Raw genomic sequence first — 16,470 nt, 5'->3', positions numbered from 1 at the left:
GTAAAGTGTAAACCTCAACCTTAATTTGCTTTCACGCCTCACTTATTCTGAATGATGAAGCAAATCTTTGTTTCTTTCTTATTGCTGCATGAATTCATCCAATTTGCTCTTTTTGTCTCTTGCTTCTTTCTTTATTTTACTTTATTTCTTTCCTACAAAGATTTCCCGATTTTACCTCCCTCGCTTACTCATACCTTCCTTTTAGTTGTGTGTCCGTCGTTGATGGAAAGGAATCCATTGAATCATCCTCCTTCTTTCGAGCATGCCCCTATAATTACGATGCCATCATTGCTCAATCTTCTCTGTAAATCTTGGAGGAAATCCCAATTTCAACTTGCAACAGGATTAGTGATTCAATTAATCCAAAAATTTCAACTAAGATATGTAAATCTACCAGTTCTATTGAACCGCTTAGGAACCAGATCTAATCGAAGGTCTGGTCCATGGATCGGGTGGTCTGATTCATGATTCCATAAGTGGGGTACTTCTCTTGGTCCGATTACCGATTTGTTGGCGCGATCGAACCAAACCAAGAACTAATCACCCTAATGATAAGTAAACCATCAAACGAGTGGATTAGATTGGGTCATATATTGTCCGACCCAAATAGACCCATTTAACCCATTTTGATCAATTTCCATGCAATGCAAATCTAGTGACTCATACTTACCCTGATTTATACGCGACCCAATCCATATTGCTAAAACAATTCCATATCTAATCCAATTTACGAGAATTCATAGCAAAACTGAGATAAGAGTGAGCGAAAGGACAAGTGAAGGAGGGAGAGTGTAACCAGCGAGGGTTCGCCCCGGTGGCCACCCTTCCAACATGGAAGGGGGAGGTGAGGGTTCAAATCCCCACCTCCTCGGGGGGGGGGGGTAGGGACGCGTAAGTTTCGAGAGTGGGTTGCGAAAGTAGAATTAAGTAGGAGTGAGTGTAGAAGAAAAAAAAAAAAAAAAAAAAGGAGGGAGAGTGTGAAGAGAGGGTCATAGTAATAGATTGGGCTATGATATACCTATTTAACTAAACCCATTTATGACCTATTTAACACTCATATTGTATTTAAATCCATTTATGACATATTTTGTCAATATAATTAACCCATTTAACACTCATATGAATTAATAGATGAATTTATCACTCATTTTGACAAGTTCAGTGGCCTGCAACAACAAGTTTATGCTAGATCATTCAAAGTCGTGTTCGAGAGCGGAAACGGGCCCAAACGGAATCGCGATTCCCCATGCTTTGCCGAAAGTTTTCGGCTGGAAAAACAGAAAATTGCCAAAACCATTTTTCGCACGATAAAAAAATGCACTTGCCTTTTTCCCAATTCCACTCGATATCGTATGAACATAAACATCAGCTACGCAAGTTCTGTAGCTTCCTTTGAGCAAACTTCCTACCTCTGTTCGACTTCATCACATAAAACAAGAGCTCGTTCCACGTATCGATCGGGCCGGGCAAGCACCAGTGCACACAATCGGCCCGGTCCACGTTGCTCTTGGGCCAGTTGCACTGTCGGTTTGGATGCCCGTCGGGCCGGGCAGCATCGCCCGCGTCGTGTCGAGCAGCCGGATCTTCGACCCATCCGCCCTCGCCTGCCTCTCCGCTTCCAGGAATTCCTCCACCTGCGCCACGTAGAACTCCAGGTCGTAGCCCTCCATCTTCTTCTCGTCGCTCCCCAATGGCCGCGTCCTTGGGCAGCTCCCCCCGTCGGTCCAGTCCCCGTGCTCGAAGTGTGCTGGCGAGAACGTCCTCAGGAACGTGGTGCCACCACCACCGCTCCCCTCGCGGCCCTTCCTTCCCGTAATGGCTCTCAGCGTGGTGCGTAGCACTGCTCGATATGCCTGGAACCTCGACACCTCGGTCACGTTGTCCTGCCCGCATGCTGAACAGCCCAGGAGCCGCCCGTTCCGGTAGTAGATTAGCGGGCGGAAGAACCACTGGCCCGCCGAGACGATGACATAGTCAAAGGCGCTGATCTCGGCGGACCAAGAAGGGTGGGGCTTGTCCAGGTGGAGGGTGAGGATGCCATCGAGGGTCTGGCCACCGCGGGCGTCGGTGGTGCGGACCAGGAAAGGGGCCCAGAAGGTGCCTAGGGTTAGGTTGTGCTTGGGGAGGTACCACCGCTTGAAGTTGTAGTCCGTGGTGTGCCGGAGAGATATGTCCTCCGGTTGGTCTACCTAATGATTTTACACATATAAAACGCGGTAAGATCAAAGATGAAATTACAACAAATTAAAGTCAACACTAGAGAAACATATAAGTTAATGAATACACTCATCACTATCTAGGCAAGTATTTTTCCCAAGGTATAGTCGAAAAATTTATTATGACACAGAAAATATAATAAGTCCTTGTTTTGTTACTAGTTTTAAGAATGGGCATTCAAAGATGAAATTACAACATAACTTAAAGTCAACCTTACTAGAGAATTTGGTATATATAAGTTATGATCGATATGAATACACTCATCACTATCTAGGCAAGTATTTTTCCCAAGGTATAGTCGAAAAATTTATTATGACATTCCCGAAAATATAATAAGTCCTTGTTTTGTTCGCTCTTGCGTCGTTTTAAGAGCAATAATTAGGAGAAAGGGAGTCGTGGGCATATGATTTTCTGCTCTTAAATTTCCATTAAAAATAAGGAAAGGTCATTCTAAGAACAGCTCATATTGACTTAGCGCATTTCTCTGCCCACGACTCAAACACTGCAAGCAATCGGTCAAATCGACGTAAAACTAAATTCTGCAGACGAGAAAATTCATTGGCTAGGGCTCATCTTGAGTATAATCACATGATAAACAAGGTCGATCGTAAGTAGTTTCTCATGTTTTGAATAGAGGAAGTGATTAGCTCGTGGCGATTAGAATAATCTAGTCAACCGTAACTGGATCGAGCACTTACGCTGGACAAGAGGCACAACAGGGACTGCATGTGGTTCCTCCCCAGAGAGTCGCCAACGAAGGCGATTGACTTCCCTCGCGCCATCTCAGCGAACTCAGCAGCGTCGAACGGCGGGAGCTCGCACCCGTCCGGCTCCCACCGCCACTTCAGGAACTCCATGTCGGGCCTCCCGAACTTCATGCAGTTCTGCTGGTCGCTTATCGCATAGCAAGTCTCGTTGGTGTAGTATGTCGGCGCGTCCGGGCGGTACACCCATTTCCCCACGAACACGTCGCATTTCTTCTCCCTTACCACCGGCACTGCCGCCGCTGCCACTGCCGCCCCCAATACTGTGTCCTCGGGGCTGCCGTTCTCGTCCTCCATCAACCATGCCGGAGGATAATCTTGAGGCTGGACGGGCGAGCTCACAACGAGGAGCCATAGAGGGATGGCGGCAAGAAGAATCACGGCTGGGACGATCACCGCCGCACTCCTGAAGTTGACACCTGTGCTGTGCGGCGGCGCGTTCCCATCGCCGTGATGCTCTGAGAGCGGGACCTTCACGGCGGATAAGGGGTGTGTGTACGGTGTTCGTGCAAGTGCGAGCGAGCGAGCGAGAGAGAGAGAGAGAGAGTCTTCTAGGCGTGCATGAAAGTTGCGTCGAAAAATATGAGGTCGGCGTTTAGGACTTCGTATTTGGAATCAAAGCATTTAAAAATATTTTTAGTCGTTTCGAAGCCACTGCTTCTTTTGTCGTTTGTATCGTGTTCTTTTTTCCGTGTCTTTCTTTAAGCCCCCGTTAGGTTGAAGCACCAACGGCAATGGCGAGCGCATGACATACGTCTCAAGAAGCGAAGTTCACAGGGATTATATTACAAAAGATATAGAGAAAATGACACAAATAATTCTTAAACTTTGATTAAATGTGTAATGTGATATCTAAATTTTAGTTTAATATGTAATGTAGTTTCTGAACTTTTTATTTGTTCAGTATAGTCCCTAAATTTTTGTTACATATTCAATGTAGTGTTTGAACTATGTAAAAATATTCATTATAGCCCTTTTATCAATTCAAGATTATGGACAAAATTGAATATTATCATATACTCTAAGAAATAAATTGAATATGCACCAAAGTTTCGGGAATTGCATTGAACAAATTCAAAATTTAGAGATTACATAGCACATTAAGCTAAAATTCATTGACAACATTACACATTAAGCCAAAATTTAAAGATTATTTGTGTCATTTTCCCAAAGATATAAGATTTGTATCACAAAAGATATGCGTATGAACATATTAGAAAACCATACGTTAGCATATCTAATCACTCGCCAAAGTTTGACGTGGATTGATTAGAATAAGAGATTTCCTTTTTATATATCATGAAAATTGGACTTTAGCCATAAAATGTGATGTAACAGCTCGATGCGTCTAGACATAAACTCCAGCGTTGTGCACGAATTAAATAGGAGAATGAGAGGAAGCTAAGACAAAAGCCAATAATTCATGAATAAATTAAAGGCAAGTGGAGTAATGCCAATATGCCATTTTCTCTTCTGGTGAGACATCGCTGCACACCAATTGAATAGCAAGAATGGCAACGTCCACGGGGCTTATCGTTTCTTGTTAGAGAAAGAGATTAGTAGCTCGTCGTTGTTCGCGTGGGGAATATAAAATTAGGTTAGAACGGTACGTCATTGTCTTTATTACATTCTTTTATGGGTTCCAAATCTACTTTAATAAATAGTAAGTTGCGTTGATCGATCCTTTTTTTTTTTGTGTGTATTTGATCTCAATGGGTTTAGCTTTATATATGGAAAATTATGTCATCATGTTTTGTTTTGTATTTTTTTCTAATGGTCTAATTTCCCAAAACACCCAAAACTTTAGATGTAACTCCAATTCTATTATGAACTTTTTTTGTCTCATAAAAAATACTCAACTTTCACTCGTCTAAAAACTGCCAGAAATTTACTCAAAATTATTGATATCAAAATCAGTTAGAGGTTCATTATCGGAGCCGGTGTTTTCACCAAACAACCTCACCTTGAAAGGAACAACAGCAACCTCCTAATGTTGATGATATCAAAAAAATCAGTGGCGATATTTGGATACTTGATCAGATTTAAGACTAAAGTGAAAATTAGGGATTCTTTATGGGACAAAAAAAATTCAGGAAAAAAACCTAAAGTTGAGCGTTTTTCAAAGGAATGAACCCTTTTCCTAATTGATTTCCCATGTCAACCGCTACATATGTACGACCAAAAATAAAGTTGAGTTTACTTCTCCTAAACATTAACGTTTTTGTCAAAGTTCTCTCGTTAATGAAGTGCATCGATTGGTGGATCCAAGTTTAGATTAATGTGTATGGATTAAAGAAATGTTGTTCACACTAACCACCATCCTTTCTTGAATTGGAAGGTAGACTTTTCGAGCACGTGGGGAAAAAATAAGGGGAAAAAAATGATGATGATTACAACCTCTCGTTCGTCGATGCGTGCTTGCTTCCTTAACTGGCATTTTTACTAATACGACAAAAATGATAATTATATAAGGAAGGTGTTAACTTAAAATTTAATCTTATTAAATATGCTTTATAAACTTAAAATTTACTATTTGAGGTAAATGGTTTTATTAAAATGTGTTTTTTTTTTTTTTTTTTTTTTTTTTTACTACTAGTCAAGCCTTGTGATCGATCGTGGTAGAGGGCCTTGGACGTTTTTGGATTGACCCATGCACCATGCAGATGTTGATCCATGCATCATCTGAATCGATCTCGGTTGACCCATGCACCGTGCTGATTGATCATGCATGATCCTTGCATCGCGCGAATCGATCGTGGATCGATCCCGGTCAAGCAAGGATCGATCATGGTCGAGGGCCTTGGCCGCGGGGATCGATCATGGATCGATCCTTGGATTGTGCGGATCGATCGTGGATCGAGGGTCTCGACTGTGTGGATCGATCCATGCATCGTGCGGATCGATCCCAGTCAAGCGGGACCGGTCCCTGCACCGTGCGGATCGATCCCCAGTCGGGCGAGATCAGTCCCTGCACCGTGCGGATCGACCTTGCATCGTGCGGATTGATCCATGCATCGTCCAAATCAATGCTGGTCGACCCATGCACCATGCAAGGATCGATCGTGGATCGATCCCGGTCTACCCATATCAATCGTGGTCGAGGGCCTTGGCCGTGTGGATGGCTTAATCTTTGAGACAAGCATATAACTATCGTGTGGTAGGGCACGATCGATTGTGGATCGATCCTGGTCGAGTAGGGATCGATCATGGTCAGAGACCTCGGCCACGGGGATCGATCGTGGATCAACCCTTGCACCGTGCGGATCGATCGTGGGTCAATCCCCAGTCGAGCGGGATTGGTCCCTGCACCGTGCGGATCGACCTTGCATCGACGTAATCGAACCATGCACCGTGCGGATCGATCCCCGGTCGATCCCGGTCGAGTGGGATCAATCCCTGCACCGTGCGGATCGATCGCGGTCGAGTGGGATCAGTCCCTGCACCGTGCGGATCGACCTTGCATCGTGCAGATCGATCATGGATTGATCCATGCACCATGCGGATCGATCCCTACTCGACCGAGATCGATCGTGGTCGAGGGCCTCGGCCATGTGGATTGATCCATGCATCGTCCAGATCGATCATGGATCGAGCCCGGTTGAGCGAGATCGATCGTGGTCGAGGGCCTCGGTCATATGGATCGATCCATGCACCGTCCGGATCGATCATGGATCAATCCATGCACCATGCGGATCGATCCCGATCGAGCAGGATCGATCGTGGTCGAGGGCCTCGGCCATGTGGATCAATCCATACACTGTGCAGATCGAACCCGATCGAATGAGATCGGTCCCTGCACCGTGCGGATCGATCCCGGTCGAGCGGGATCGATCCTGGTTGAGGGCCTCGGTGGTGCATGGTCCTAGTCAAGGGCCTCGGCCGTGTGGATCGATCCATGCACCGTGCAGATCGATCCTGATTGAGCGGGATTGATTGTGGTCGAGGGCCTTGGTCGTGTGGATCGATCCATGCATCATGCGGATCGATCCCGGTCGAGGGCGTCGGCCGTGTGGATCGATCCATGCACCGTTCGAATCGATCATGGATCGGTCCCGGTCGAGTGGGATCGATCCCTTACACCATGCGGATCGATCATGGATGGATCCCGCTCGATCGGGATCAATCCCTGCACCATGCGGATCGATCATGGATGGATCCCGCTCGATCGGGATCGATCGTGGTCGAGGGCCTCGGCCGTGTGGATCAATCCATGCACCGTGCGGATCAATCGGTGTATGGATTGATCATGGATCGGTCCTAATCGAGCGAGATCGATCCTTGCACCATGCAGATCGATCGTGGATCGATCGTGGTCGAGGGCCTCGGCTGTGTGGATCGATCCATGCATTGTGTGGATCGTTCGGTGCATGGATCGATCATGGATCGGTCCTGGTCGAGCGAGATCGATCCCTGCACCATGCGGATCGATCCGGGATCGATCGGGGCCGATCGACCATGGTCCGGTTGCAACTTCACCGATCATTTCTTGTCCGATTGAATCCATTTTTCTTCCTAAATTTTGTTTGTGTCATAAAATAGCCTCCCCAATGGTTTTCCCACGTCCCTACTATTTTTTTTTCTAATTTTCCAAATTTTCTTAATTTTTTAAATACCAAAAACCTTTCTAAGGTTTCGATGCTCTCTACCGTGCACGATCAAATCTTCAGGAAGTGATTTATCTCAAGTTTTTGACGGGTCTATTTTTTATGGGATTAAAAAGGGAATGCGGCATTTACTTGGAGAAAATCGACAGACTTAGGATGAGGACGAGGACGGTGTGAATGGAGTTGGCGAATCAGTATCGATTTTTTTTTTTTTTTTTTTTTTGTCTTCTCGAGTGGGGGATGGGGTTGGGAAGGGATTGGATTGGAAGTGAAGTTGGGGAAGGCAAAATTTAAAGTGCGGTTGGGGGAATGTGGATGTGAGAAGCAAAGGATCAAGGCAGGCAGAGGGGGACACAACTCCTAGAATTCTTCAAAGGCAAGGAAAGGGAGAGAGAATGGGGTTCGTTTTTTGGAAGGTCTTAGCGAACGTGATGCCATGGAAGCTGGTGAGGAAAATTGATAAAAAAAAAAATTAGGGTAGGATGGGATATACGGACAAAAGAGGAAAGAGCCTTGAAGGACCTGCTGAAACTTGATGCCTAGGATAAAGGCAAAATCGTTGAGGATGTCCAGACTCCTATCCTTAGTATATTCTTTCACTTCCCTTTAAGAGGAAAAGGGGCGAATCGTGCAATTCAGCTCAGCAAGGAAACAGTCGACTGAAGAGCAAAACTTGAGTAACTAGTGTTGCCAAATTTGAGGATCGCATGGGTCATAGAATTATGGTGGCGAGTTATCTATGTACATCTTACTAATATATACAAATGTATTTATAGCGTGAAATTATGTTGCACGTGAAATGTTGTGTGCTTTACTAGTGTACGAGTGAAAGGGAAAAGGGTTTGATTTTTCCCCATCATCCTTACCAGGCACTCTTCTTTCGACCCGAAGGGAAACTCTGACTTTTCGACTTCATAACACGAGACAAGAACTTCCAAGTGTTGATAGGACTAGGTCGGCCACCATCATGTTCCGATCCAATAGCCGCCAGTGTCGGCTGGGGCGTCCATTGGTTTAAGGATCCTGGCGTCAGCGGTATTCAGCAGTCTGAATGTCTAACCCCCTCTCAATTCCCTCCCTCTCGGCCGCCCTGAACTCCTCTACTTGGATCAAGTAGAACTCGGATTGGTGTCCCTTGAGCTTTGTTCTTTTAAACTGATAAGCATTAGTCTCTGCAAATGAGTGTGCTAGCCAGAAAAAGCATTTACACCAGTCAGGAAGGCATAGCAATGGCTGCATTTGACTCATCCCTACCGGATCCTGGACGAACACTGATCGATTTCCCTCAAACCATCTCCAAGAACTGGCCCGCATTAAACTGAGGCAACTCGCACCCTTCGGGATTCCAACTTCCCTTTAAGAAGTCGGTGTCAGGCTGATCAATGATCAAAGGGCGAGTCACATCAGCGCAGCACGTGCCGTTGGGGTTATCGAGCCATTTTCCTCCAAACACATCACTTCTCTTTTCTGCTTGCTCTCTTCTTTTCAACTCCAGAGATCGTTGGATATGAGGAAGCGAGCTGATGACGACAGAGACATGGCGGCAAGGAGAACCAGTGTCGAGATGAGCAACAGCGCCTTCTCGGTGCTGACGTTGGTGCTCTGTGGTGGGATCTTCACCCAATGAAGCTCAGAGATTGGGAACTTCACGTTCACCACTGAGCGAGGCAAACGTTTAGTACTAGAAATTAACTACTCCTGCATAGGGACGCTGCCATTACTACAATCAGTTGTTAGGACTAGATTTTGCATCGTATAGGGTAGAATTCGGTCGGTACCTTCAAAGTCTCTCTTGCAGTTATGATTAAGACGTCGATCCTATACCACATGCGCAACCACAGCATCCATTACCAGGCTCATTCAATTTAGCCATGGCGAGGCAGCGTTTGTTGAAAAAGTCAGTTAGCACGCAACTTAATCTTCAGATTGATTCAGTCGAATGCATGTACCGAGGCTCCTCGTCAAGTATCACACGACAGACCGTGCGGTTTGTTCTATTTCAAGCAATGGCTTTTCCATGAACCAAACTGTTTAATTCAAATAAGATGAATGCAGAACAAAATGTTTGGATAAATTCTGCTACGTCTAGAACAACCAATCTGCGGTTTTCGCTCGTCACGCACTCTTCTGCGTCTGCCCATGAAGAGATCCTCGACTCTCCGACCACATAACGTGAAACAAGAACTCGTTCCACAAGTCGATAGGACCCGGCATGCACCAGTGCACGCAATCGGCCATCATCTCGTTCCTTAGCGCCAAATGCCCAAAACGGTTGGGGTGCCCGTCGGGTCTCTGGATCATCGCCTCGGTGGTGTCCAGCAACCTAAACGTCAGGCCCCTCTTGATTCCCTTCCTCTGGGCCGCCCTGAACTCCTCCACTTGGGTCAAGTAGAACTCCAGATCTTACCCCTCGAGCTTGGCCTCTCCACTCACAAACGGCCTCGTCCTTGCGCAGCTCCCTCCGGTGTTCCACCTGCCATTCTCAAAGTGCGCAGGAGAGAACGTCCTCAAAAATGTCATGCCCTTATAGGCCTTTCGATTCAGGAGTTCTCTAAAGGCAGTTCGAAAGGCCATCCGGTAACCGTAGAACCTGGTGAGGTCGGTGACGTTGTTCACCTCGCAAGAGCCGCAACCGATGACCTCGCGCTTTTCATAGTACATCAGAGGGCGGAAGAACCACTGGCCTGCCGAGATGACAACGAAGTCGAAGTCTGCAATCTCGGAAGCCCAAGATAGATCGGGCTCGTCCAAGTAGAGGCTCATGATGTTGTTGAAGGAGTGACTATCTGGGTCTGCATCTCTGGACTTCACCAGGAATGGAGCCCAGAAGGTGGCTAGCGTGAACTTGTGAACTGAGAAGTACCACCTCTTGAAGTATGTTGTGTCTATTGAGTATCTGTGAGATATTTCCTCAGGAACTTCCACCTGAAAGATCATCTTTTGAAGTTGAGAACCAACTTCTTTGATGCTGATTTCGGTTTTATAAGCTACTGATTTGTACTTAACTTGCCTCAGCCAATAATTCAAGGCATGATTCTCTCTATGCAGATGAATCCTACAGCCATAAGAGGCCTCAAATGCAGATGCTGCATAAGCTGAGTAATTAAAGACACTGGGACAGCACTTACTTTGGCCAGGAGGCACAGCAGCGACGCATGATTCTCTCTATGCAGATGAATCCTACAGCCATAAGAGGCCTCAAATGCAGATGCTGCATAAGCTGAGTAATTAAAGACAATGGGACAGCACTTACTTTGGCCAGGAGGCACAGCAGCGACTGCATTTGATTCATCCCAACCGAATCCCCCACGAACGCGAGCAATTTCCCTCGAGCCATTTCCAAGAACCAGCCCGCGTGGAACCGAGGCAGCTCGCACTCATCGGGCTTCCACCGCCACTTCAGGAACTCGGTGTCGGGTCTCCCAAACTTCAGGCAGTTGTGCTGATCGATGATCAGAGGGCAAGTCACGTTGGTGTAGTACGCGGCATTCGGGTGACGAACCCATTGCCCTCTAAATACATCACACCTCCTCCTGTCCACTCGCTCTATTCCTTTCGAAATGCTGGTGCCAATCTCCAGCTCCTGAAATGACGGGGCACCAAGATGCGTGCCGGTGATGAACAAATAAAGGGGGATTGCAGCTAGAAGAACAGGCGTCGAGGCAAGCACCAGCACCTTCTTGGTGCTGCTGGTGTTGCTCTGTGGTGGGATTTTCCCTGAGTGAAGTTCAGAAACTGTGAACTTCATGGTTTTGTGAGGCAAAAGTAAAGCACAAGAAAATCATCCTGCATCTGGATCAGTATATAAATACATGGGGACACTGGCTTTATTACTATTTGTTCAGTCAGGACATCAACTTTTGCATCACATGGTCTGTAACATTTTGTCAGTACCTTTGTCCTCATTTCTTGAAAGAATAACAGTTTTTTTTTTTTGTCAGAAATAATAAATTTATAGAGCTTTGAGCCAACATTTACACAAAATTTGGCGCCACAAAACTTGCACTCAGCAAGACAACAAGTCGAAGTGAGTGGAAGGGAGCCGAAAGCAAAAGAACTCCGCAAGAGCGGCCAAAGCGAACAACAGCCTAAACAACAGGCAGGAGAAAACGAGGAAGGAGGAGACCACACAGGGCCAAACAACTCCAAACCTCCCCAGAACAACCCATTAGAGACAAAGAGAGACCGCAAGAAAGCACCAAGAAGGAGAGACCACCAAAGAGGGCTTGCAACCTTCCAGTCAAAGCGTATCACAGTCGAAGCCGAAGAGGAAAGCGGAGGGGTACCATGTAGCACGCATCCAAGGAGTGAAATCATATGCCGTGACCCAACCACAAGCCGTCTCTGAAACAATCGAAGGAAGCTATGGATCCGCAAGAGGAGGAGGAGAGAAAATAGAAGGATCTATCCCCCAGTTGCGCTGGAGTCTTTTGTTCCTTGGATTATCTTCAACGTTTTTGAACGTTAAGGCCTTATCCTTGACCACTTTTATGATGTGATTTTTAACAGCCGCAACTGCCACCGAATGATCTCTGAAGAGTATGCCGTTCCTATATTTCCATATAAGGTGGCAAAGAGCACCAAATGAGAACCGGCCAATGGAGTGGTAGAAATCCTTACCATAAAGGAATCTCATTGCCCACTGAAGGTTCTCAGCCCATGTCTTGTTCCACCAAGGGAGATTGCATTTAGCCGCCTAAGAGAAGGCCATGCTAGCAATGATACAACAGCCGAAGTAGAGATGATCTATGGAATTCGGTGTTAGCTTGCAAAAAGCACATACCTCATAGCCAATTCTGCCATGCGCCATAAGCAAGGCTTGGGTGGGAAGACGATTCTTTATAATTAGCCAAAGATTGAATTGATATCTCGGGGTGATAGCTTTGTTCCATATAAAGGAAGCCCAACTGACCCTATCCTTCCTTCTTCTGATGATATGCCAAGCGGATGCAACCGAGAAAAGACCATCAGGGCTATCGGTCCAAATAAGACGATCCGGTGCACTGGAGAGGAGAGGGAGTGGATGCTCCCGAGATTCAATCACTGTCCTGAATGCTTGTCCCGCCGACGAGAAAAGGTCAGCCACTGTTGCAAGTCTGGATAAACCAAAATTCAAAATCATTGGGTCTGAGCAAATAAGATGTAAGGGACCTTTCTGGTGCCAATGATCAAACCAAAGGGAGACTGATTGGCCATCACCAATCCTCCATAAAAAATGGAGTCGAAACTCATATCTTGGGTGTAGGATTTTCTTCCGAGCTCAAGAGCAGAATTTTGGCACCCCTACCACCCAAAAACTCTTCCTTTTCAAGAAGGTTGAGTGTATCCACTTGCACCATAAGGACTCCTTGTCTATAAATAGGATCCAAATGTGCCTGCAGAATAACAATTAGTGCCTGCAGAAATGGTTGATTGATTCGGTGGTTGTCGACCATGACCCAATTTGATCTTCGCTTCTTCAACTTCCAGCCACACATCTTCATGGACCGACAGCTTATGATAGGCAATAGAAGAATCTGAAAGAAGTCGCTCTCCAAATTTAATTGGCCATCATGCGTGGCCCTCGAGCTCATTATTGATAGTCCTTCACGATGTGCTCGTCCAACTGTCTTATTTCAGTCGTGAGCCACCATTAATGGTCGTTTCGACTCAATTCATTTGGAAAGAATCCACCGGACCGATGGAAACATCAAAGCTCCCTAAAAAATAGCAAGTAAGAGGGGAATCGGTTGTTGTTACTGACAATGAAAACCTTAGAAAATGCTTAAAAATTAGAAAAACATTTTCCAAATTATTGATTTTTTCTATACAGTCCCGGATAGATAGACTCTACATTCTTCCTCAACTACTTGAGGCCACTGATTTAGCAGGCTGGCTGGGGTGAGGATGCATAAGGCCTCCAAAAGGGGCTTTGCAAACGATTGGGTTGATGAGCGAGTGAAAAGTCTGTGGAGTGGCTTCCGAGCAAAGGAATGATTCAACTGATTCCGTGAAGAGAAAAAGGGGAAAGAGAAAAAGGGGAAAAAACCATATGACGCCGGAACGAGAGGAAAAAAGGGGGTTAATAGCACCACAAGTATCCGGCTTTCGCTCGTCATCAAGAATTATTTTGTTCGATTGAGTGGACAAGTGTCGAGATCCGAGGCAAACCGAGGGACCATTGGTCTCCATCCGAAACAAAAGGAGAGAGGAAGCTTCTCTCTCTTTGCAATTTACACAGGCTACCGCAAGTGGACATTTTCGAGGACGACATGAAACAGAGTACGTTCCTTCTCGAGATGCGAAGCAAAGGTGTCGGGTCCCGAGTGCCGATGGGACCAGGCGCAGCCTGCAAAAGCGTCAACACCGACCCCGTCGGTTGGATCCCTGCTATTCACGTATAGTCCCCCCCTTTATCGTCCACACGAGTTGGCCAATGTAGATCCAGTGTGCATCCGTGCTCGACGCCACCACATCAAGCAATCGAAACTTCATCCAGAATCTTTTGCGCCGGTACGTTCCGAAGCACGCAAGCCTCCTTTTTCCGCAGCAGCACCCCTCCCATGATGAGTAGAGGCGAGCATATAGGCAGTTCTAGGGACGCTTGTCTGGGGATTAGTCCCATCAAATTAAAACCGATGATTTTCAGTCTAGTTCCCGCTTCCAGCTGAAAATTGGACCACCAAGAACTGATTTATTTTTATTTTTTTTATTTCTTAAACAAGTAAAGTGTAGACATAAACTCTAAGTAATTTTGAAAATTAACAAAACTTATTTAAAATAAAGACTCTAATTCTAACGATGAAAACTTTTCAGATAGAAAATCTAATGGGATGTGATTTATCAATCAGAACCAAAGTTATGGCTTAATTATTTCCTTCCATATATGTTATGTCAAACGGTTAGGAATGAGTCAATATACTCATGCAAAGGTTAGTGGCAATTGATTGGATTCATTACCTTATATATAAGGAGTTTCAAAGGAAAGTTTTCCAAATTATCTCTCGAAGATTTGGATTTTTTAGAACGTTGGACTTAAGGTGAAGCATTTTTTTTTCAAATTGAAGTACTTGACTTGTGAAAACCCAAACTGCTATATGAGCAACAGAATCGACAAGAAGCTTTATCCTCGACAACCTCGAAGCGATCAAATCTTCTAAGCAAGATCTAGGCCAACAAGTAGATTAGTTGGATAATCCTCCTAGAGATATATCTAATGGTCAGGTTAAGCAGGGAGGAGCATCAGATGAGGTCTTGAAGCTAAAAGGAAAAACACAACATAAGAGAATCAAAGCTTATAATTCTAAAGTTTGAAGAGTGGTTCCGATCAAATACATTCGTCTTTGTGTGCAATATTATGTAATCACTTAGAGGTTGACAGTGTGTGAGGAGTTATAATCAATACTCAAATTTTCTAACCTTTGATTGATTTTTATAGTAGAATTCAGCCAATAAGTTGTTAGTGTGAGAGAATGGACGTAAGCTTGTCAATGCCAAACCACTATAATCGTTTGTGTGCAATTTTCTATCACTTACCCTCTTATTTTATTTGTGATAGAGTTAATTGCACATTGATAAGATATGCTCATAACATTTTTTTGTCACCAGACATTGTACCTTGGCAATATTAGTTTTAAATTCTTTTAATTTCCGCAATATCACATATTCACCTCCTTCTAGGTGATAGATCTAGCCATAACACCTTCAACTATGTAAAAATGTTTAATGCAATCCTCCTAGTAATTCAAGATTATAGACAACATTGAATATTTTCATATACTCCAAGGACTAAAATAAACGTGTATCAAAAAACCAAGAACTACATTGAACAAATACACGTTCATGGACCATATTGCATATTAAGCCAAATATTCATAGACTATTTATGTCATTTTCCCAAAAATATATGTTTCATATTACAAAAGATGTACGTATGAATATATTATAAAAACCACACGTTGGCATATCTCTAACCACTTACCAAATTTCCATGTGGACTGATTAGAATAAAAGAGGTTTTCTTTTTATATATCGTGAAAATTGGATTTTTAGCTATAGAATATGATGCAACAGCTCGATGCGCCTAGATATTAAATAGGAAAATGAGAGGAGGCTAAGACAAAAGCCAACAATTCATGAATAAATCAAGCAAAGTGAAGTAATGCCAATATGCCATTTTCTCTTCTGGTGAGACATCGCTGTCCACCAACTGAATAGCAAGAATAACAACGTCCATGGGGCTTGTCGTTTCTTGCTAGAGATTATTAGCTCGTCGAGGTTGTTCGCGTGGGGAATAAAGAATTAGGTTAGAACGGTACGCCATTGTCTCTATTGAATTCTCTGTCGTGGGTTCGAATTCTACTTTCATAATTAGTAATCATGTTGATCGATCCCTTTTTCTTTCTTTTTTTATTAACTCAATGTGTGTTGAGCTTTACATATGGAATTTTATTTTAAATTTTTTTCCTAATGGTCCAATTACCCAAAACACCTAAACCTTTAGGTTTAATCCCAATTTGACCTAGAACTTTTTCTTTTTTCTTGTAAAATATCCCTAACTTTCACTCTAGTATCTATTCTACCCACATGTCAAAAAATCGCCACTAGTTTGCTCAAAATTATCGACATCAAAATCAATTAGAAGTTGATAATCAAAACCTACTTTCATCAAAACCCTCACCTTTTAAGTAACAATAGCAACCTTTTAATGTTAATAATATTGAAGAAATTAGTGACAATTTTCAGGAATGGGAGCAGATTTTGGACTAGAGTGAAGTTAGAGAATTTTTTAGGAGACAAAAAAAAAACTTAAGCAAAATTAAGACTAAACCTAAGATTAAGGATTTTTAAAGGGAATGAGCCCTTTTCCCTTAAATTGATTTCTCTCATCAATCAAGTACATATTT

At 44.3% G+C, this 16,470-nt stretch overlaps 2 protein-coding genes across 3 annotated transcripts; both read right to left on the bottom strand.

The window, feature by feature from the left end:
• Positions 1-1,229: 1,229 nt before the first annotated feature.
• On the bottom strand, positions 1,230-3,561 carry LOC104419483 (protein trichome birefringence-like 20). Its single transcript, XM_039301653.1, has 2 exons — positions 2,916-3,561; positions 1,230-2,189 (listed from the first exon to the last, which is right to left on the bottom strand). The coding sequence occupies exons 1-2, from the start codon at positions 3,276-3,278 to the stop codon at positions 1,425-1,427; spliced, it is 1,128 nt and encodes a 375-aa protein (XP_039157587.1). The 5' UTR covers positions 3,279-3,561; the 3' UTR covers positions 1,230-1,424.
• Positions 3,562-9,540: 5,979 nt separating this feature from the next.
• Positions 9,541-13,017, bottom strand: LOC104419486 (protein trichome birefringence-like 19). 2 transcript variants are annotated; one of them, XM_039301350.1, is made up of 3 exons: positions 12,369-13,017; positions 10,839-12,281; positions 9,541-10,510 (listed from the first exon to the last, which is right to left on the bottom strand). In XM_039301350.1, the coding sequence occupies exons 2-3, from the start codon at positions 11,331-11,333 to the stop codon at positions 9,989-9,991; spliced, it is 1,017 nt and encodes a 338-aa protein (XP_039157284.1). In that variant the 5' UTR covers positions 11,334-12,281; positions 12,369-13,017; the 3' UTR covers positions 9,541-9,988. The 2 variants fall into 2 exon arrangements, with proteins under 2 accessions (XP_039157284.1, XP_039157283.1); XM_039301349.1 differs by having other exon boundaries at positions 10,839-13,017.
• Between the last annotated feature and the right edge of the window lie 3,453 nt (positions 13,018-16,470).

This window comes from Eucalyptus grandis, chromosome 9 (genome assembly GCF_016545825.1).
Source record: "Eucalyptus grandis isolate ANBG69807.140 chromosome 9, ASM1654582v1, whole genome shotgun sequence".
Taxonomy (NCBI): Eukaryota; Viridiplantae; Streptophyta; class Magnoliopsida; order Myrtales; family Myrtaceae; genus Eucalyptus; species Eucalyptus grandis.
Note: the sequence above shows the minus strand (reverse complement) of the source record. Positions and strands in the feature narration are given on the sequence as shown.